The 23,537-nt window shown below is 38.1% G+C and overlaps 3 protein-coding genes across 7 annotated transcripts in view; 2 read left to right on the forward strand and 1 right to left on the reverse strand.

Annotated features, from left to right (window-relative positions):
- Positions 1–16,788, reverse strand: part of LOC139103435 (myelin transcription factor 1) — a 246,360-nt gene extending 229,572 nt beyond the window's left edge. For 2 of the 4 annotated variants that reach the window (XM_070658086.1, XM_070658085.1), the window contains exons 1-3: positions 16,382–16,787; positions 15,915–16,245; positions 2,649–2,823 (exon numbers count right to left, since the gene is read on the reverse strand). In XM_070658086.1, the coding sequence (XP_070514187.1) occupies positions 2,649–2,822 (174 nt within the window). In that variant the 5' untranslated portion in view covers position 2,823; positions 15,915–16,245; positions 16,382–16,787. Of the gene's footprint in view, positions 1–2,648; positions 2,824–15,914; positions 16,246–16,381 lie in introns of all 4 variants that reach the window. The other 2 variants (XM_070658084.1, XM_070658092.1) reach the window with 2 other exon arrangements.
- Positions 16,789–17,458: 670 nt separating this feature from the next.
- Positions 17,459–20,961, forward strand: Rbbp5 (retinoblastoma binding protein 5). Of its 2 annotated transcripts, XM_070658107.1 has the most exons (8): positions 17,459–17,760; positions 17,846–17,871; positions 17,951–18,123; positions 18,257–18,485; positions 18,683–19,138; positions 19,216–19,624; positions 19,741–19,849; positions 20,840–20,961. In XM_070658107.1, the coding sequence occupies exons 1-7, from the start codon at positions 17,742–17,744 to the stop codon at positions 19,824–19,826; spliced, it is 1,398 nt and encodes a 465-aa protein (XP_070514208.1). In that variant the 5' UTR covers positions 17,459–17,741; the 3' UTR covers positions 19,827–19,849; positions 20,840–20,961. The 2 variants fall into 2 exon arrangements, with proteins under 2 accessions (XP_070514208.1, XP_070514207.1); XM_070658106.1 differs by lacking the exon at positions 20,840–20,961 and having other exon boundaries at positions 19,741–20,142.
- Trmt6 (tRNA methyltransferase 6 non-catalytic subunit) lies at positions 20,949–23,055 on the forward strand. The gene is made up of 2 exons (XM_070658094.1): positions 20,949–21,087; positions 21,167–23,055. Exon 2 carries the CDS (start codon positions 21,237–21,239, stop codon positions 22,671–22,673), a length of 1,437 nt encoding a protein of 478 aa, XP_070514195.1. The 5' UTR covers positions 20,949–21,087; positions 21,167–21,236; the 3' UTR covers positions 22,674–23,055.
- Positions 23,056–23,537: the final 482 nt, after the last annotated feature.

The raw sequence follows: 23,537 nt of genomic DNA on the forward strand, positions 1-23,537 counted from the left end.
CTCATAATCGTAATCGTAACCGTAACGATCATGAAAGTTGAAGTGGCGGAGATTCCGACATTAATATTCCAAGCGCGCCGGTGCGAAGACCCGTACCGTTAATAAAGAAATCAGTAGTGATTCCGAAATGACAGTCAGCCGTCGATTTCCCATAGCTGGGAAGCCAGACTGATGGCATTTCGACGTCACCAGCCGCTAAAAGAGGATATATTAGGGTCAATTTCGGTAACTTCGAAGTGTCATTCGTTCCCATAAGAGCATTAGACAATGCACGATCCATAATCACTTTCTATATTAAATGGTAATTATTGTGAGACACGAGTAACTAAATTTTTACGATAATACAAGTCACATCAGATGCATTCATTTGAAATGTATTTTTAGAAGAAAAAAAAAATTTAATTTGACAAGACAGAATATTTTATAACATTTATTGCGTTCCCTCGCAAGTAATGCTTGAAGGCACCAAACAAGGTATTGCAACCCCTAAACTCCAGAAGATCACTGGTGGCACCCTCTGTTTTATCACTTCCTAACTTCGTCGGTTCTACAGCTTCTTATTGATTTTCAAAAATCAATATATTTATACTTAAGTATTTTTATTTTAAAATAATAAAAGAAAATTGTTCGCGATACTACATATTTTAATAAGGATTACTTTAAGTTTTTATATAATTAACAAAACAGTAATTTAAAATGATTTAAAAGTTACACTTTGAATTGTACTTTCAACAGTTTTGCGCACACTATTAAAGTTATTTATTTTTATCAAAGGAATGCATCTACGATGATTTGTGGTAAGAATGGTTTCCCTCCTTGGTTCAATCTCAGCAAGGGCTTTATCTTATTCAGGACCGAGCCGAACAACCCCTCGATCTCCTTCCCCTGATCCTTGCCGACGGCTAAATAGCTAACTTTGCGCAACTATCCCAATAGATTATGATTATTGTGGAGGAAAGCTCTGATTTATGCAATTATCATAAATTCAGTACCCGCCCAACACCTTTCGTATGCTCAAGACGCTTCTGCTATATCTCCATTCACAGGATTTCAATAGCAAATTATACGACCGTAAAGTACCCACCCCTATTTTCGCGGAGGACCTCTCGCAATTATGCTCAATATTCTAGCCATCAATGTCATTAACGCATTTCACTATGTTCCAAATAGCAATTTGAGTATATACAAAAAAAAATTAATTATTAATAAATTAATATTATTACTATTATTTATAAATGAACGAAATCTTCATTCATTTTAATAGATAATAATTTAAATAAAATTTTTTGTTATTTATAATTTAAATTATAAATAACGACATAATAAATATTATTGAACGATGTAAAAATTACTAAATTTGTTTGTTTTGTAAAAAAATAATTAACATTTTTCATAATTCCCATCTCGTGACGCTAAAGTAGAGCTCTACTTCGTTCGCAACAGCCCTTACTTTATCGATTGCAACCCCGTCGAGAAATATTCTCAGTTTAGTCAGCGTAGAATAACTAAGAATACCCCGTTTATCGGCAGATCATAAAATAATAAGTCGATAATTTAAAATAATGATATTCATATTCTATCTTTATTCTACAAATTCATAATTAATTTTATATATTTTTTTTTCATTACTTTAGTTTATTTTTTCCTTGCAATCATGCATTAAATTTTTCACTACTGAACAACTAATTAGCGTTTTCGTTCATTTAAGTTTTAATAAATTCTGCCAAAAGTTAATTTATTTTTAAATAACTGTACTACTTGGTCTGTGCAATTGTAATTTTAGCTCAATTAATTATGTAACATTAAGCACTTTTCACGAGAAAACAAGATTGCCGATATGGTAGTGATAAAGTTGAAAATTATCTCTTCCGCTGTGCGTCACGAATTCAAGCTTGCGTCGACATTTATACGAGTAATAACAATATCCTACGTATGAAATGATCGATAAAAAAAGCTACTGTGACAATGTGAAACGTCAGCAGTTTATGACGTTACAATCGTTTCGTTTTACGTTCTTCGCAGATCTCATCTTTTAACGTTGCGGCCTCATTTTGCAGCCTTCTAATAATCAAGCGTAAAATAGAGAAATTCAAAAATAAAGTTACATAAATTATATCAGCGCGTTATATACGTAAATAATATTTTAATAGAACATAATTAGCGTTGTAAAAATAAAATTATTTTTCTGATTCTAATTTCGTTGATATACTTTGAACACGCTATTATTTACATACGCTTTTTTATTTAATGAATATAAATAATCTTGCAATATGAAAAATTACTAGAGATCATAGAAAAACCGGTCGCCTCTCTCATTGGCGGATAAGAAATTTTACAGCAGCGAAGAAGTTCTTTGGAGAGAATCATTTAATACTCTTTAACTCGATATGCTCCACTAGTGCCTGCAACGATTATTCTTCGCGCGAATAATAATCATGTCGCCCTTAAAAAGTAGGGCGATCTTTTTCTTCAACGTTCTATTATTAAGTTCGATCATTTCTACGGTTTTAGAATATTGCCAGCGTCGTCTCGGACATGACAATGTCGCCTATCCGTGTGCGTGAATTATACGCGCTCGTTTCAGAGATATTGCACGCTTCTACTATTGCCGTCGCGCATTATCCGCAGATTATTTATGTTCCATTTACCTTTTTCGGAGAGGGATGCAACACGGTCACCGGAACTTGGCGTGGGGTTGGCATGGACGGCGGTAGTTGGGTGTGTTCCTTCACAGGAAACCGCAATAATTTTGATTCCCGATTCGAGGGTAACTCGAGCAGATGCTGTATCGAGTGATTCTGCCTTGTCTTTTTGGACGCCATTCTGTTGAGAGATAAATATAAATTAATTACGTTAATATCTCGTACATTGAAGGAAAAAGAAAAATTCAATATTAGTGTTATTAGGTAAAGCTGCCATATTTATTAAAACCATTATCTATCAAATTTTACTAACAAGTATTGACGTTACGTCAACTACATTATTCATTTCAATTACATAAATGCTATTGATGCAGCGGCACTTCTTTTTATCTGTGTATAAAAAAATCATCCTATTGTGTAAAATCTACTTGTAAATATCGAGGATGTTATAAAACAAATACTGTAATCGCGCGACTAAGTCGAACGATAGCATGTGCGTAGATACCTTTTTCCAGGCGTGCGGAGGCACTGGATATCGGATAAAACTTTCGCATTTAACTTTTCCGTCCTGCTGGGGAAACGACCAACAAAGCTCATCACCGGAAAGTTTTCCGAGACAAGGACGGGCAACTGGCTCGTAAGGGAGACAGAGCTCGGGCCGCGCATGCTCTCACCCCTACACGAACGCGACCGTGATTTCACTACATTGAAACTCAGATTATCCAAATATCGGATGTCCGGACTTTCGTGGTAGTTAGATAAGCTACAAAATTGTCGACCATTCTACAGAATGTAAAAATATACCGGTGAATAGAATTACAATGTCTATTATCGTACGAGAAAAAAAACAACTGTTATCTCAATTACTCGCGCAATTACAGTAACAAATTACCCGGGACTCTATAATTAAGTCACAAACATTTTTCACAATTATCTCAAACATTATGCTTATCATTTTTAATGCAATGGCTCTGAGCTTTGTTCATGGTTATTTTATATATTTTTAACTGCTGAAAGTACGCGTTAAATGTTTGATAAAAATTCGCGAGGAAAATCTTTTAAAAAAACGACTCGATAAGTTTCGTAAAACCTACACGGGAAACACATCTCCGATCCTTGCCTACGTGGGGATGTGTTAGCTCACCCCTAGCCGTCGCGAAAGTTTCTTCTCCCTCGCGTGTTTACGCACGCGCTGCATCGCGTGCGCGCACACATATATGTATATGCGGCAGCAGACATACGTGCAATGACTGCAAGCTGCAAGCACGTGTACGTGTCGGCGAGGATTACGACCGTGACCTTACCGACCAAATCGTCAGCGAAAAAAAAAGCGAGGATATCCTTTCAACCGAGCCTACCAAAATCGCTCGTCACACACGTCCTAACAGCGCAAAGTCTGTAATCCTCAATTAAATTGCCTCGCGTCCTTTATACGGAGCTTACAAAAACCGCACTCATTTATACATCTTTCCGCGCTTGTAATTTCCAGTTTGTGTAAAACCGATTACTTATAATTTAGGACTACAAGCGTTTTGAATCTCGAATAATCAGTTCGCTTGCTAACAATATGAGCAAATTTAATATAACTAACAAAATTTTTCTACCGCGAAACTTACATGTCTTCTTTCAATCATTCTTTCAATGAATAAAAATATATAATAGGGTATTGCTGTTATGAAATGGATGCATTGAATATGTTGGAATTAATTTTGATGCAATTCACAGTAGATACGTTGCAAATATTACTAGCTTTGATCATCGAATCGCAACGACCGTTCGTACCGATCGATTAGATGCATTCAGCCATAATGCATATATATAACTTTAATTAGTCGTCCTTAATACGTGAAACCAAAAATATTTGTAATAAATAAAAAGTTTTTAAAAAAAATTTATACGTTTAAATCAGCGGATATATCAGATAATATCAGGCTTTTCATATTAATCATAAAATGTAAACCTTAATATCATAAATTTTATATTGTTATTACAATGCATAATCATAATCAGTACTTTGGTCCAATCTCTCCACAGTTTTATTGCTAAAATACATTTTAGTTTTTCAAAAGATATGCATATCTGATTACATTAACGTTGCGTGATTCTACGTTCCAATTCAATATCAATGAATCCGTGAATTATCTTGGATCTTTCAATAAAAAAAAAAAAAATTTACTGCATTTACTATAAATCACACAAATAAGATTTTGAAAGTAGATTTTTGCAAGACAATATCTCAACTCTTTCCACTTCTTCCTATTTCCTCTCAATCGATTTGCCATAAACGTGCATAGCCTGTTACGATCGTACTCTTGTGAACTTCAACCGAATTGGAACGCGACCCGAGAATTAAATAAAGTGTGATCGATCACATCTGCAATAGGTTTGCTTAGCAGATTTTACAAGACATCCCATTTCGTAAGAGTCTATGTCAATAAATATTTAAATAAGAAACTCTTCACTTATTAAATACTAGATTTTAGAAGAGGTATTAAAAAAAAAATGTTTTAAAGCTAAGAAATAACTTCTTTCTGTATAAACTTTTCAACCAATTTAGAATTGAGTCTTGCTTGCGCGCAAACATGAAAAGTTATTATTTATAAATTTTCGATATTAAGTGTTATATATAAACTTAACTGCAAATTAAGAACATCTTGAAAATACAATTTAAATGGAATCAAAAATTTACTATCACTTCAAATATATTTAAAGCTTCCATTCCGGCGAAAATTTTTACTTTTTATATTTTACTCACAGTTCAAGTACTATTGATTTTACAAAAAGTTATAGATAATATCCGTATATATATTTCAGCCTAGAGTAAAATTACGATAAAATTATATGCAACAGGATATATAATTTAACACAACTTTAGTGTATGGAATAAATGTATCTAATAAAGCACTAATGTTCATATAACTGACGTATAGGTAATAATAGAATATTAATTAATTGAGCCAATTAATAATATTATGACCATTCAAAGGATGATATAAAGATAAATAAATTTATTATACGTATAGGCATGTATTTCGAGTGTACCAGACACATCACGGACATAACGAATTTAAATTGGTACAAAATTGTTATTTAATGCAATTCTTACGCGACGTTTTAATCCGGAGCGGGCAATCAAATCACACATCTTTTCGCGTCTTGGATCGGTTAACAAAAGCAAAAGCAACGAGGAAAAGAAAGGGAGACAAAGAGAAGAAAAAGAAGGGAAGAGGGTGGATACGTATTTCAGTCATCCGACCAACTTTTGCAAGTTTAATGCCCGGGCGCTCGAGTAATTTAACACGACGAAATTAACTTTTCAGTTTTACCAAAGTTTCCTGGCAACTTAACCGCGTCTCCACCCCCTTCTCGCTCCTTTCACATCGCCCCGCGTTTCCCATTTCCCCCGCCTCCCCCGGAATCCACTTCCCCCGCTACCCTCGAACCAACACGAAGAGCCGGGACCAACTTTTAAAGCGCTCGTCGTGGTAACAACTGCGTAGCGCAGCGCTCGCTTCGCCAAACTATAATTCCACCCTTAAGACCCGAAGTTTACGACGTAAACTTCCCCACCCGCCGCGATGGGCTGACGCCAATGCTGCAACTTTCGGAGTAAGAGGCTGAGACTGAGAATCGAAATCATCATCGAACCCTCGCCTTGTCATTGATAAAAAATTCATAACAGTTTAATAAAATTTTCAATTTAAATACTATCAAACAGCAATATATATTGCAAATCATAAATCAACCATAATTACGCATTATAATTTAGTTCCCAGTCATATGACTAAATTAGCTACATAGCTGCAACGAAAGCGACAAACTCGTTTACGAACGAATCAATAAAACCAAAGGGTAATATGAAAATAAAGGGTTATTTGTGCGAAATGTGAGATATGTGCTTTTCATTTAATGCTTTTCGGAACAAATGCTTTTTCTCTTGTTTTCCGAGCGATGATTCATTTTTATATGCCTCCACCCGTTGCTGCATTTATATAAAGTACATCGTTGGAACGTGATCATCCATTAATGGTAAATAATAGTAGATACTTTCAGAGATGATTTCCAACTTTCTCTTAATTTATTTTCTCTTTTATTTCCCCTTTTTTTTTATTATTTTTTATATTTTTTTCTACACATTTTCCCTTGACTATGCAGACACAAACTTAGAGACCCGGTCGATCTGAGTATCCGATGCTTCGGTGCCAATACTTCTCCGACTAGTTTTGCGTGGCTATTATAGCCGCACGATTGGCTCCCCGTTACTTCCCATTCGTCTGTCCCAGCATCCGCAACTTCTCGACAATCTCGAATCTTTTCGCCGAGAGTCAGCACGACCGCGACTACGGGGCGGATACCGTAACTTGAAACCGTCGCGATCGCTCATTCCAAAACGTCAGTTCTTCCGGCAAACAATAAAGACTTTAATGACTCGGACTTTTCATTCGCATATTCGGTGGCAAAGGACTCGCCGTAAAAATATTCCACTTACGACAAACGGGCGTGGATATTGTCAAAAACAGAAATCTGCGAACTGTCCAAAAGATGCGGATGAGGGTGACAGATTCATCCTCCCCATCGCTACGGAATACGACACGGAAGATTGCGCTCTAGTGAAGTTCCGACGTTCCGAACTTCTGAAGCGACATTCGTCGGATACAGAAGGCGAGATGAAGAAAAGAAATAGGAATCATAAAAAAGGGGGACCGATGGTTGACTGAGCTCATAAAGAAATGTGTCGATTCAACGACGCGATTCCAACTTTCGTCGCGCGTATTCGTCGTGCAATTTCTGTGCAAAAGGTACAAAATTTCAAAAATATTAAAAAGATCAAACTCGTTTTCTATAAAAGTGTCCACACTGACGCGCTTTATTACTCACGAATCGATTTAATTCAAATATCTAACTTCTCCCGAGTCGTACTGTAACAGAGTTTTTTTTTAATTGCCATTATTTAAAACCGTTAATATTTTCTAATCATAATATTAAAGAAAAAAAGGAAAAGTTTTAATTTATACGTTCGAATCTTATAAATGTGCAGCTGGGACGAGAATGCATTATTTAAATTCAAATCCTATCCTTGTCCCATTAAGTTTACATCCCTCTCACCATCTCCCGTTACAACGTGTTATCGCACGGTGGATCAAAATAGAATAAGAGAAAAATATTGAAAACAGATTTTGTGGGAATATAATGCCACTTGATATTTTTATCATTATTGCTATTTTTAGATGACAAACATATCATTTTATAAAAGTCTAAAAAATTTATTAATTTTTTATCACGTAATTCAAGTTTTATTTGTATAGTATATATCATTTTTACTTTATTGACTTTCCCGTACACGCGTAAATACCGCTGAAAATTTCAAATATCAAATTTAAAATAGCACAAAGTCAACAATACTAATGGATGTGAAAGTTCCATGTATGCAACAATTTCAAACATATGTTAAACGAAATGTAATTTCTGAATCAATATAGATGCGTGAACTTGATCTGTTGATAACTTCCCTTACGAAACATTAATACAACGCGATGGAAAGATTACTTTTCTTCTCGCTCGCAATCTTAATAAAAAATTGTAACTCATTCGTAACGCAAGAGCATGCCGTGCGTATTATTCCTAAATTTTTCAACATATGTAAACGAAATGCTGGGACGTTACATGCAATTAACAGCGTTTTTTTTCATGATGCACAATATGTATAATCCTATTGAGCGTATTTTAATGCGCAACATGCCGAGGGAAGAGAGAAACGCGGTAGAACAAAGAACGAAGTTTATTCGAGAACGAAGCGCCGGTGTTTGCGTAAAAATTATACGAAAGTTGAGCGCGTAACCTGTGCCTTTTCTGAGGTGATACGGCGTCGAATAACAGAAAAGCACGAGGATTAGGATGAGAACGTCAACAACGACGTCGACGACAATGTTGAGAACGAGACGCGCGCGCTATGGAATCGGGCTTGAAAGGCCTCGGACCATGCTCGGGGAGACTCGAAAAGCACCCGGCCAACAGCCACTTGGTGGAATTCGAAGTACAATGCCGACAACGCGGAATTACACCATGAGTCGGCTTAATTAGTACCTCCCTGCCTCGCCATGCATCGGAGACGCCGTGACATGCGCTACTAAACGCAGTAGAAACATTGTTTATAATGCACCTCACGTGAAAGCAAAGAGCGCGGAATCCTTTCGTAGTATTTCGCGCGAATGAAATAGGCGTCGTAAATAGCAAATGTAATGAAAGCTTGAGGCAAGATCGTAAAGAAGATTTAATATGACAATCGTGCTATTTGCAAAAGCGTAATAAAAAAATAAAAAAAAATAAAAAATAAAAATAAAAAGCCAAGAAAAAATTTATTATAAAAAATAAATATGGTTAAATATAAAGATAGATTTATGCGATAACTCTTACTTAGGTCGATTACCGAGATTTGAGCTCACTGAAGTCAATTAGTCACAGTCCTTTCTTTTCTTTTCTTTTCTTTTTTTTATACAAAAGCCCGACAGTTGATCGCGTAGATTAGAATTTTTGGTTTCCGGCAGAATTCGCTCGATTAAAGGAGACGCGCAAAAGTTTTCAACGCTCGCGAAACTTTCAAACGTGCGACGGATTGATATTGGCAAGTTCCTAGTGAAAGGGGTCTCCTCGCGGAGAATTAATCTCGCATTGAGTCTGCGCGCACGGAATCCCGATAATCAAAAGCGTTGATACTCTCACAACAAGCGTCATTATATAGTCGAGCTGCAGCAGACGATCAGCTGACCTGACTTGCTCCAGCATAAATATCGTGTTCGCTCAAAGTTTCATCGAGCATTCAAGTAGCCGTTACAGCGCCTCATTATTTGTACATCTCAATTTGATAAAAGAAAAAACGAATTTACAAAGTGAGAGTTACGGAAGATAACTAACAACTTAGTGAAAGAGAATTTGTTCGATTTCAATAAAAGCGTGCAGTATTGAAAAGTAGAAACGCTCAAACGAGAAGTGCCTATTTCGCGTTGTTAAAACTCCCACGGCATAAAGAGGAAATAAAATCAACTGCATGCCGAACGTGCGAAATATTGTCGAGACCCGTTCGCGATCGGCTCTCGAATTACTCGGGCGAATATCAGCGGGGAAATACACGTGATACGCGAGAGCGATCTTTAATGCTCGGACAACTCTCGACGTGCAGCGCGGAAGCCGCTCGTGAAAAAAAAAAAAAAATCTTTAGTCACCCGGGTTGCTTAAGCATTACTTTTAATGTGGGCGAATAATTCATACCTCAAGCGTCTTGATTAAATCCCGCGATGCGCCAAACAATCCGCGCGATTTACACGTCGTCACGTTCCACACATCTCCGCGAACTAGAGCGCAGGATGCGCGCTATTACGGCAAGTCATCTCGCGGTAATCGTATCTCGCATCGTGCTCCACTTTATTCATCCCTTCCGTCAGCGCAGCACGCGACACGTTTATAGCTGGCACGCGTCCTGGCGTTACCGACAGAGCAAAACTCGTTACTAGGTTAGAATCCGCTGAAAAGGGATGCTAGCGAGAGTGCACGGGGGTGGCGATCGTCGCTTTCTCCCCTCCGTTGGGCGCGCGCAACCCCTCTTCACCCTCGCCCGTTTCTCGCAGTTTCCAGGATCTCCGGAAAACTTTGCTGGAAAGCGGCAGGCGGCGGCGGCGGCGGGCTGGGGGTGGAGGTAGGAGTTGAGCGATTATATACGAGGGTAGGTAGACTTCGAGTGGAGGAAACGGTTCCTTCTGCGCGGCCGACCCACCCCCGCCCCCTTTCCCCCGTTCACCTTTTGTCTGTCTTTGTGTGTAAGCACGAACGCGGTAAATAAAAAAGTTTCATGTCACTCGCGAATTCGTCGGCACCAGCAATGCGCAGGCACCAACATGGCTGCACACTTCGCGAAACTTTGCCGAAACATCTACAGATTATCAAACAACAGCTACACGAGAGCGTTTGCTCGCGAGGCGACGGGGATAGTTGGGAAGAAACTAATATTCTCGGATGAACTGCGAGTTAAATATTAAATGCTAAATTATCCGTTTCGGAGTGGCGTTTTCAGCGGAGCAACAATTAGAAATAAAAAAACATAATTAAACGGATAGTCTACGGCAACGCTAATATACGTAATCCTCTAATGTATAATGTAATAAATAATTTATCACGTATTTAATTATCATATAATGAAATTTCTATTCGGCCAATTAGAGACGATTGATCGTGTAAATTACATAAATGTTAAAAAAATAATTGAACACGTAAGATTTATTAATAGTAACCAGCGCGTTCGAGCATTATCCTATCAATAAGTGATTCAAATAGAAATATTGAGAAACGATAGCGCGAGCGCAGGAAGCACGTGGCGGATGTTTGGAAAAGTGCCCCTGTACCGAATCGAGCGGAATTGAAACCACGCAAGTCCCATCGGCAAATGGAAAAACGAAGATGGACGAAAGGTTACGTCCGCTCTACATAGATGAACCAAGTGCATACGATGGTTTCTTTCTGATTGTCGGAAGCTGTCTACTCGTGGCACGGTAGCCGTACCTGGTTGCCTGCCGCCTGCCCTCGTGGGAGTCAGCTAAGGGAAATCAATATCTCACTAGGGGTAGAGAACACGAGGAAGAGAGAGACGAAGCAGCGAGAGTAGGAGCCGGTGAAGGTGGAGAAGGAAGAAGAAGAGGAGGAGGACGCAGCGAAGAAGGAAGGAGAAGAGGAGACGCGGAGCAACGCGATGGGTGGAGGGTGGCCGCGCGCTCGTCGACCTCGCTCGCTCGCTCGCGGCTCTCCGCGGCCGTAGTGCCACGCGTGAACTCGACCGCCGCGGTAGCACGCGTGAACCCGCGCTAAGAGTTGATTCTGACCCACGCCGCGTGCCGGTCACCCATGGTAGGCCATGGTTTGTCGTAGCGCGTGGCCACGTGTGTCGTCGGCCTTTCCTTAGCGCGACAACCGCCACTACGCGCACGCTATGTACCTCTACATATGTATATAAAGTACCCTATATATGCAAAACGAGTGAAGCACGCTAGCCCGCGTGTCGCGCGAGCGTATACCGTGGCCCGCGCGCTCGTTCCAAACCTGTCGGCCGCTTAGCGGGAACTGGAGACGAAAACCTTGCCTCTGCATCGCGTTGCCGCCGTCCTCCGGACTCTCGCTCCAAACTCTATCCCGCGCCTCTCACCCCCGCGCGCGCGAGACTCACCCCCAACTTTCTCCCTGGCCCTCTTTCTCGCTCGTTGCCGCCGCCACCACCGTCGCTGCCGCCGCCGCCGCCGCCGCCGCGCGTTCTCACACTCCGCGCACGCCGCGTTTCTCGACGAAACTTTCCCGGCGCGCGTAGGGACACGCCAATCCACCACTACGTCTCTACAATCGCCTCCACCACTAACGTCGTCGTAGCTACTACCACTATTCAACCCCCGGTCGCGATCACCTTCGGCGCCTCCACGTTTCCCAGTAGCAACCCGACGATGTGTTGCCTACGGCGCGTCTCCGCCAAACTTCCCTCTTCTTTCCAGATTCAACCCCAATCTCTCCCTCTCCCCCTCGTCCCCCATTTTCCCTCCTTTCATTCCAATTCTCCGCTTCGCCCGCGCAACGCGTGCCACCCTTTCCTCCGCGTATATCCTACGCGCTTCCTTCTCCGCTTCTCCTTCAAGTTTCGCCCAACTTTTTCCACCCAACCCCACCGCGCTCGAACCGACGACGACGCTACCGCGACATACGCCGTATCTCGCTCGCGCAACTATCCTTTTTTTCATAGTCTCCTCTTTTTTTTCCTCACTCCTCGCTCTGGAGACACGCATTACGTACTACCGCACGCGGCTCGCGGACTGTTCACCGCGGAACCAACTTTGAAGTACCGCGACACGCTCTCGCGACGTGATCTGACTTGACTAACGAACACGCGACTCAAATAATATCAACGGGCAACATCTCCGCGAGCATAATCTATATAATTATACAGATGTCTAAAGCGCGAGAGTCACAGTTAATTAACGTTAATTGCAGACAGGTCCAGCGAGATGCGGCACCATTCTGAAGCAATTGCGCAAATCCCGAGCGCTCTTCAGAAAATATTGTCGATTACGCGAGGCGGAATATCTTGGCGCCGTAATGCGTGGCATGCATATTCATTCGTAGCGAAATCCAAACAATATAATTGAATCGCAATTTTAAAATTAATCGAAAAAGATGCCGAGCTTTGGTCCCTCAAAGTCGAGACAGCGACGTACTTTTCCCGTATAAATCGTAATACGGCAAACTTTGCGAATTTAACCGTCTGTGCCATAAGTAGGGAAGGAGCAGGGGGGGAGGTGAACCGGGCGAGGTGCACGCTTTAAGCAGTGGCACGCTTCGACGGGAGTAAGGATGGGTGGAATACGGGGATGGGCGCACAACCGGACGTCGCGACGCCTGCGTCAATCTGCGATTCATTGCCTTGGCAACGGCCGACGCTTACCGCTATTCTCCCTATAGGGTGTTCTAATCCTAACGCGCAATTTAAACTGAATTCCAACAAAAGAACTAATGATAATTTCAAAATAACAATAACCTAATAAAAATTTAATTTTACTTATATTTAAAGAAGTGATCTTTTAATCAAATTGATTCATCATTTAAGTACTTAACGTTGAAACTGAAAATCATAAGTGGGAACAGTTAATTTAATTTTTATTAAAAAAAAAAAAAAAAAATCGAGAAGCTTACTTTCATAAAAGAAAAACAATCGCGATTGTTTGACGTAATTAAAAATGCTTCGCGTGTATACACCTTGTACATTTCGCCCACACTCTTTCCTTCTCAATCACGGTTTCGTTTATTTCTTTCGCCACTCGGAAATCTCCCTTTCCTTCTCTCCCTAATATCTCTTTTCTCTTTCCGCTTTCCTTTCTACCTTACCTGCTCTTTTCCCTCTAATATGCTTACAGAAATAGCATATCCTTCAAGGAAATCACCAACGTAACAAGTGAGTTTTATCATTTTCTTTACGATCGCTTCTTCTGCAAAAACTATTAAGGATACCTCAGGTTCTATTTTCCCCGCACCACATCCCGTCTAACCCTCCCGTTATTGATGAAGAAAACTGGTTTCCCCTAGTCGTAGATAAAGTTCTTAGTCATAATAAAGTTTTGACCCCCCCCCCTCTCCTCTTCACCCCCCTCAAATGGCACGTATATCCGTAATAAATTGTTCTTGCAAAGTTTCTGAAAGGCGAGCTACATAAATAGTCACGCGGGCGGATTTTATCTCGCACTCGCGCGCGCGACTCTCATCTTTCGCCGACGTTCACATTCACCCCTCTATTATAGACCCCACTATATCGCTCTTAAAAATGCTTTTCATTGCGCTCCCACGTTGCACAGAATCCGATCGATGAAACTATCTTGCTCGCACAACTACCAAAAGTCAACCCCCTCGTCCTTTCACATTTCCTCCTGCACAAATAGGACCTTCCAGTGGACTGTAGGCGCCCCCCCTTCTCCTCCCCCATCATTTGCCCTTCTCGCTACAAAGATCCCTTTTATCCTGTTCTTTCTAAACTTCTTACTCTCATTCGATGATAACGCCCGACAGCATCGCATTCTAAGCTTTGATTCGCGAATTATTTAAAAGTCGCAATTGATGCTAATAAATGTACCGAAACACCTGGTACGCGGAGAAACAAATACACTTTCGTATACCAAGTTCATGGCAGCTGCTTATTCATTTCCGGCTGGTGAAGCTTTGTGCCTCTTCCATCGTGGAGAGTTTCGCATGCAAATCAAACTTCCCACCGGTAATTACTCGAGTATTTGAACCGAACGGATAGCTATAGGGCTTCTTATACAGGGTGTCTCACCCCATATTGATAAACTCACAGAGTTAGATAGGTCTCGTAGATACAAATCAATAAGTTCTATGCCATTTTGTACAATTCTCAACCATTATTGAAAAAATAATTAAAATGTGTAACTTAAGAGCGACAAGGAAGCTGCGGGCGTGTGAGCGCGACAGACGAGGCTGTCGCGCTCACTCACGCGTAGCTTCCTTGTCGCTTTTGCGCTAGACAAATTAATTTTTTTCTCAATAACTATCGTGAATTTTGCAAAACGGCAAAGAACTTATTGACTTGTATCCACGAGACCTATCTAACTCTGAGAGTTTGTCAATATGGGGTGGGACACCCTGTATTTATGTACCACTTATTGCACGTACGAATTTATAAAAAGAAATAAATGGCCCTGCCACGATTCGCGGGGACGTGAAATTTTATCGCAGCTTAAGTAAAAATTACTCGAAATATTGTGCAATTAATTTTAATTAAATTTTTTTACGCGACGTAAAAAAAACTTCCAACTAATTTTACCTTTCGACAATATCGGTTGTAATGTCATTTTATTATTAAAATAATATTGAAAAGGATTAAAAATAATACATATAAATGAAATAATTGATTGTTAATAAAACTGTATAAAATAATTAATCGATTAATTATTCATTCGTCTTTCGCAAAAAAAAAAAATTAAAATTTTTATATATTATATGAACTTAATCTTTTTTCGGCACATACAAAACCTCGTTCATTATTAATAATTTTAATAATATTTTATCTAAATTTGCACCGATTAAAATATAATTTTCAAAAACGTTGGTAAACTTATAAAATTATTATTTCCAAATGTCATCTAAATATTCGAATCTAACTGCAGGGAAAATTTTGTAACAAAAGAATTAACAGAATTTCAACGAGTTAAAAAGACAACTGTACGACTATTTGTTTTTTTTTTAATTGAAACGATGAAGCAATCGTTTGCGAAGTAGTGAAGCATAAACATTAGAAGCAATCGGCGTACAAGTTATCTCGTTAAGCTTTATCCTTGCAACCCTTTTTCGCCCCTCCCGCCGCTCTTTCACGCCTCGTACGAATTTGATTCTCTCTCATTGCGTCACCCGGGATTACCTCGACTCGGGAAATTCGGCCTCTAGGGCGGAAAGGGAAAGGGGAGAAATAGCGAGGGGTAATGTCGATAAGAATGGGGCTCGTTTCACATTAACTGCCGCGCAAACGCGCGGCTTCTTGCCGCGAAGTTTTAGCGCGCTGAAATTCAAGCTGTGCCATCTATAGTCTACGCCGAGAGATAGCCGACTTACTTTTATACGCCAACGGCACGATGAGCGACTCGTTTGTAATATCATCGAAATAGTAAATTATTGCAACAGATATGAACGACGCAGGTTGAAAAGAAATGAAATTAATTATGCTGCGAAAAAAAAACGACTTACCTTACGGTAAGCCGAATTGCGCCTCTCGCAGCATTCCGACAGGAAAGTAGTGGAACGTTGACCAGGCCGTTCGATCGATGTCGCACTCACGTCAGCAGGCATCGAAATCGCGATATCACAGTCCATTGGCAGAATGACGATCATCATCCACGATGCTGCGGTACGACACAAAAGCACTCGCGATAACTCCGTTCGACTTTCGTCAAGTCGGACGATCGAAGAATGTACTGAGCGAACTCGGACTTCGTCGTGTCTATTGCGCAACCCGCGAGAGGCACTGGCACGAAGCTGACGGCAATCGTCAAAGCGCAGTTTGTGAAGCATTACAATGCTGAAAAAAAAAAAAAATTAGAAGTTAATCGTGGCGACTCATGGCCATTTTATGTATCTTCGAAAAGGAATAAAGCGATAAAAAAAATCCGCATAATGCAACGCAATCGCAGTATAATAATGGTAGCAAAACATACCGGCGATGATCAAACGTCGATGATATCGTCGTGGCGCTTCGATGAGAAGATCCGCGGCGTGAAACGGACGCGGATCTCGTCCGGCGTCGTGTTCCATTAGGTTAATGCACGGATTTGCCAAGATCGCGATGAACTCAAGTAATTATCACATACGACTGTTACGACGATCGTCTAACGATTCAAACTCACTCGCGATAGTTTTATTTGCGTGAAACTTTACTTAGAACTGTAATAATCGCGGAAGAAACGAGAACGAGTTCAGACCCGCGACCGTTGCACGAACTCTTTCCGAACGTACGACTACGAGTAAGCGACTAAGAGAGAGAGAGGCAAGAAGTGCAACTCCGGATGTATCGCGCCAATCAGAGCTCGCAACGGACTACGTGACTCGTGTTCTTACTGCGTACGAGACGACATGCGGCCACGCGGTTCGATTTAAAAACGAAAATGTCGAGGCATCCGTGTGTCGTAGCCCATTTCTCGTGTCAAATTCGAGGATTTGAGACGGTCGGGATTGTGTCGTGGACTATCTCGCGAGTGTCCAGTGCGCGGAAGAATGGCTCGTCACGTCCCATCTGAGACGAGGAGCAGGCCCGGGACGGATATCGTGCATCGGCGGAGCAACTTATAGGTAAATATAAATTTTTACTTGTTTAGAAAATCTTGAAAACAAAAATTAAAGCTTTACTTTTATATTAATTTAAATAGCAAACTGTCTACATTAATATGTTTCTTTTTATGTTACAGTCACCGGCAGAAATCTACAACTCCGCTGAAGCTCATGCAGATTGGTGAGTCGCATGATTCTTTTTTGTAGTTTGCAATTGAATCTCTTGAACCGATAACACGTCGTCGATTATAGATTACCCAATTACAATGTAATCATTATATAAAAATTATTATATTTAATTAATGTCCAAAAGTATAATAACGCACACAAATTGGGACCTCTAGAAAAATAGCGCACGCAAAGCGTGCTCATCGTTTGTTCTAGTGAAGATTAAAATTTAATTTAATGTGTCTTGAAATTATTACCGAAAAGAATTTTCTTAGTTTCGAGAAATCCGATATGAGCCGCCACTATCGCTACAACAAACCGAGGTAGTGATAAGCAGGATCAGACGTTTTATTTTTTAGTAGTATATTACAACTAAAGTTTAAACAAACAAATTATCGCACATTACTATATATTTAAACATATTCTAGTTTTAATAAAATCTGTTAGTATTTCTTACGAATCGCCACTACGTCTAAAGTTGACATCGTAGATTGGTTGTTGCGTACTTTTTTGAGGTTATCAACAACTTAAACGACACAGTGTGGATAATTACAAATAAAACAAATTGGATTACACGAAAAAATGAATTTGGAACTATTAGGTAAATAGCTCTAAAACACTGCAAGATATTACGTTTTATACTTCCATCAACAATGATATATTTATATATAAATATATTTTTACAGAATCATTTGGTCAAAATTATCCAGAGGTATGTTTACAATATTAATTATGATTTTATTAATAGAATAATTAAGTACATACCCTAAAATTAAAGTCATTTTTCCTAGGAATTTGATGGTACCTTAGATTGCATATCACTCGCTGTGACATGTACATTTAATAAAAGAGGAACATTACTTGCTGTAGGCTGCAATGATGGGAGAATAGTAATATGGGATTTTCTAACTCGTGGTATTGCTAAAATTATTAGTGCTCACGTTCATCCTGTATGTTCACTGAGGTAAGTCACAGACAGTTTGGAAAATATCAAGTAATTAGTTTAGAAGGTAACAGAATAAAAGAAAAAAAAAATAGTTTAGAGAAAATAAAATGCTATATTTAAAAGTGTACAAAGGCCCAATTTTATCTTTCAGTTGGTCAAGAAATGGTTATAAATTATTAAGTGCATCTACAGATAACAATGTATGTATATGGGATGTTTTATCTGGAGAATGTGACCAGAAGTACAGATTTCCTTCTCCAATATTAAAAGTGCAGTTCCACCCAAGAAATTCCAGTAAATTTTTGGTATGCCCAATGCGCCATGCTGCTGTTATGGTTGACATTGAAGGCACACATAGAGTTATACCACTTGATGAAGATGTATGTAATGTATTATTTAATATAAATATTAATAATTAAAATTATTTACAAAATGCTACATAAATCTTGCTAATGTGCTGTACAAAGTGTACATATTTTTGCAGGAAAAACGATAAAAAGTAAATTACAATGTTAATAATAATAAAAATTTTTACATAAAAATAATACTAATAAAAATAACGTTGTTCTAATTACAGAGTGACTTAAATATAGTGGCGTCATTTGATCGGCGTGGAAATTACGTGTATACAGGAAATGCTCACGGTAGAGTTTTGGTTCTTGATGCAGAGACATTAAACGTGAAAGCATCTTACAAAATAACACAGGGCACTGCAAGTAATACGGCAGTAAAAAGCATAGAATTTGCACGACGAGGTTCTTGTTTCTTGGTTAATACCTCTGACAGAGTAATTCGTGTGTATGACAGTACTGAAATATTAGCATGTGGCAAGGATGGCGAACCGGAACCGATACAAAAGTTGCAAGATCTTGTAAATAAAACAACGTGGAAAAAATGTTGCTTTTCGGGAGATGGAGAATACGTATGTGCTGGATCAGCGAGGCAACATTCGTTATACACATGGGAAAAGAGCATTGGAAACTTAGTGAAAATTTTACATGGGACCAAAGGCGAACTTTTACTTGACGTTGTGGTAAAAAAAGTTTCTATCTATAAAATGTAATTAAATAAAACTACATATAACTTTTTGATTCAACTTTTCTATTATAGTGGCATCCGGTGAGGCCGATAATTGCGTCTATATCATCAGGCGTAGTTTCTATTTGGGCACAAAATCAAGTGGAAAATTGGTCTGCATTCGCGCCGGACTTCAAAGAGTTGGATGAAAATGTTGAGTATGAGGAAAGAGAAAGTGAATTTGACTTGAGTGACGAAGATAAGTCTGTCGTGCAAGGAGAAGAAGCTCAAGATGAGGAAATAGAAGTTGACGTTGCGTCAATTGACAGAGTTGCTGCATTCTGCAGTTCTGATGAGGAAACTGAAGATATAGGATCTCTCCAATTCCTACCTATATCTCCAGATGTGGAAGATTCCGAAGATAATCAAGTAACGCCACACGAACCGCCAATGAAGAAACATCGTTCATACGATATAGATTTACAGGGAGCACCAATCGATGGTAAGATCTCGTCTACTAAACGACTATACCTATTTACAAACAGTTACTGTGCATAATTCTGATATATTTTTATATAATTTAACATAATTTTAATAAGTTAACAATAAAACTTACAGAAACTCATCCTTTACTAAATAAAGGAAAGGATAAGCCAACTACAAAAAAAGGAAGACCAAGATTAGAACACAAAAAGGGAAAATAATTCAATATGTGAGAAAAGTTTTGGTAATAATAAACAAATTTATAATATAATTATGATTAAATTTATAATACATGTGTTATTTATTTTTAAAATATGATAAAAACATTTTTTTATAAATTTTGATAAAAATATAATAAACATAAAGGTTTTCTATAAGGTTACAACTAAAAGTAATGAATTTTGTGCGAGTTTTGAAAGATATAATTTCTATAATTGTCAAAAATATGATTACGTAAGAATAATCTGTCAATATTTTTTTTATACATATACAAAATCTTGGAAATGCAGTTGTTAATAAAAAAAAATTGTATAGTTATATTGCATAACACAATTACATAATACACACACGTAGCATAGTTGTCAATTAATATTAAGCAGTAAAAATTTTATTAACACTAGAAATTACAAAGCGCGCGTATTATTTATTATTTAATTTAACAAGGACAATAATTTAGTCATGCACTCATATAGGCGGGAAATTCAAATAAACAAAATTATAAATCTGTTAATCTCAAAGGTTTCTCGGTGCCAAAACTCGGAAAACATTCGAGAAATATTAGGAAAGTTAGAAAGAGTAAGTTGATGGAGCATTTGAATGGAGCACCGTTCCCTCCTACACTTGTGGAGGCATGGCCACGCCGCCTGAACAATGATGGCTGCTGCTCTCGTCCTCTCTCACGCTCCCGAGAGACAGCCATCATTTTTCAGGCTGTGTGGCCACGCCTCCACAAACGTTGGCGGGAACGGCGCTCCAGTGTTCTTATTTTTCCCAACCCTCAATACTTTTCGAGCGTTTTCAAAGCTCCGGCACCGAGAAACCTCGGGATTAATAGATTTATAATTTTGTTTATTGGAATGTCTCGGCCACTTATGTGGGTCCATGATTAAATTACCGTTTTTGTTTAATTGTAATTGAGGATTAAATATTATTTGTTCAAATGTTAATGTACTTTTTAATGCGTGCGGGAATATCTCGTCAGAACGTGTGTCATTCATTTTATCGTTTGAATCAGGTGGATCGTGCTCTGTAACCAGAACGAAGTGGGACTGATGTAATCTAACCTGAAATTAATGGCAACGATAAAATTTGAGTAGCAAACGAATTAGCCAATCCCAATCGAAAACGGCACAATCTTCAACTCACGTTTTCTTCTTTATCACTGGCCTAACCCTAAAAAAAAACGAAGATGCAAAATGCAATATCGTGCATGTGGTTATGGTTGAGGAACAGTTAAGAAAAGAGAAGTGAAGAACATTAAAGGTAATATATAGTTTACTCGCTTGTAAAGACATAATTTATAAAGAATATTAAAAATACGTAAAATATATATAAATTACAGGTTCAGACATGCATAAAATTCAAGAGAAAAATTAAAAAAAAGTTTACTCTGTAAAATAATTCGAAGTACAATGAGTGTTGTCGCGCCAGACACGTGCGAGTCCATAAAGGACGTAATTACGATAGGCACTCATGTGATTGTCAAAAAACAAGACTTCAGCAAAGTATACAAGGTATCTGAAGATGGTATTTTGATGTTGGGGAAAGACCAAAAGGTGAAAATGCACGAAATTATTGGTAAACCATATTGGAGTACCTTCGAGATGGTGCCTGTAACAGACAGCAAGGGCATTTTTACTCTAAAATTAAGAGACCAGATAGAATCATGGGATGATCTTAAAGGTGAGTTAAGTGGTTGTGACAATCGTTCTATTACAGACGATGGTACATCTCAGAGGCTGTCAAAAGAGGAGATTCTTCAGCTGCAAGAGGCTGGTAAGACTGGTAAAGAGATAATTGGTAGCCTTATTGAAAATAGCACATCTTTTGCTGCCAAAACAGAATACTCACAAGAGAAATATATCAAGAAAAAGGAACGCAAATATTTCAAGTTTTTGACAATACATAAGACATCAATATTGTCTTTACATGAAATATATTTTACATCAAAAAGAAAACATGAAAAAATTGGAGGGCTGAGGATGGATACTTTGGCACAAATACTATCCTACAGTGATGTACAATCTGATGGTTTACATTTGTTGTACAGTAGTGGATATCAGGGATTGCCTGCAGCAGCCATGCTCAACAGAATAGGCATGAATACTACTGGCTACTTAATTAACCTACATCCAGGTAACATGCCTCAAACTACATTTATTGAAGCCATGAATTTTCCACAGGAAATGAAAGACAGACATGTTGCAGTAAATATTTATAGTTTTTTGAGATTGCACTATCAAGGTGAATCTAGCATTATAGACAGTATTTCCATATCTAAAAAATTTATTGGTAACATTAAAGAAACTCATAGTGTTCAGAAACTTACAGAGGAATTTAATGGAGAAAATAAAAATAATGAAGCAACAAGAATGGATATGGAACTTTTAGAATTGAAAACTGAGACAAAAGAAAATGATATTTTACTTATAAGTGATACTGAAGAAGATACCAATATTTTAAAACGAAAATTCGAATCTGAAAAGCCTGATAAAGAAGTAGCACCTGCAAAGAAACCAAAATGGCTATTAGAGACAAAACATGCTGTGGATTTATTAACCAACTCAAAGGCTCGCGGTTTAACTATTGTAGCAAAAGAACACCCTTTACAAATTGCAAATGCATTGCTACCCTTTTTAGGAATCTCGCGGCCGTTTGTTATTTTCCATGCTCATCGAGAGCCCTTGCAAGAGACTTATGTAGAACTTAAAAAAAAGGGCAATGTAATAAATGTGAAACTGTTCACAAACTTTTTACGATCGTATCAGGTATTACCAGACAGGACACATCCTGACATTTTAACAAATGATACTGGTGGTTATATTTTAACAGGTTATTTAGTTGAATAATATATAAAACGTTTTAATAAATTTTGATATGAAAAAAAAATGATCAATATAAGTTGGCATTGACATCAATTAAATGCCAAAAATCTATATATAGCTTAATAAGTATATATAACTTAATAAAGCTAATATAACACTAGAAAATAAATTAAAGCAATTTATAAATTTTTACATAAATATAATTATTATGTACATCATAACGTTTTTACTTTAGCCTTTATTATATTTTTAATTATAATTCGTAATAATAATTATTCTTCTGCCCATAATTTTTTTTAAATATAAAAATATGTAGCGGAAGAACTAAGGGTTGTTAATAAGTTTTTAAATTATATATTATTTATATAATTGTTCTTATTGCAATAAAAATATCTTTTACCATAAATTCATGTTTTTTTAAATAAATTTTAGGTTTTGCAGAATTTATCTTTGGATCAAGAATTGAATTTATCAAATTTTTACAAACAAGATTTTTAGTCTGCAAATCTTTCTTTTTTTATTGTCAAATATCTTTTTGGTTTCTTATATTTTAGATAATTTTTTTTAAATCTTGTCGATTGAGTTAGAACAATACGTCGGTACTTGAATATGTAATTGTGTTGATTGAAAGCTTCCATCAGAGGATGCTGTAGTCTCTTCTAATTGGAACCAACTGGAACATAGGTGAGAAGAGGTGAAAAGAGGTTTGCCCGGAGGAATTTCGTACGTACGTATGTACTTTGCAGTCTTCAAATTCTTATAACGATCGATTTAAGAATTGCGAAAACCGACAACCAGTAAAATACGTGGCTTATGCATGTCCTGATAAATTCTTTTAGGTTAAGACATTCCGGAACGTCTCGCACGCGCGCAGTGTAGCGTAACATA

This window comes from Cardiocondyla obscurior, linkage group LG06 (assembly GCF_019399895.1).
Source record: "Cardiocondyla obscurior isolate alpha-2009 linkage group LG06, Cobs3.1, whole genome shotgun sequence".
Classification (NCBI taxonomy): domain Eukaryota; kingdom Metazoa; phylum Arthropoda; class Insecta; order Hymenoptera; family Formicidae; genus Cardiocondyla; species Cardiocondyla obscurior.

Coding starts and splice junctions, on each gene's coding strand:
- Rbbp5 (XM_070658107.1), top strand. Junction 18,124..18,256: donor CATCCTGTATGTTCACTGAG/GTAAGTCACAGA, acceptor TTTATCTTTCAG/TTGGTCAAGAAATGGTTATA. Junction 18,486..18,682: donor TTATACCACTTGATGAAGAT/GTATGTAATGTA, acceptor TTCTAATTACAG/AGTGACTTAAATATAGTGGC.
- Trmt6 (XM_070658094.1), top strand. CDS start 21,237: ATGAGTGTTGTCGCGCCAGACACGTGCGAGTCCATAAAGGACGTAATT.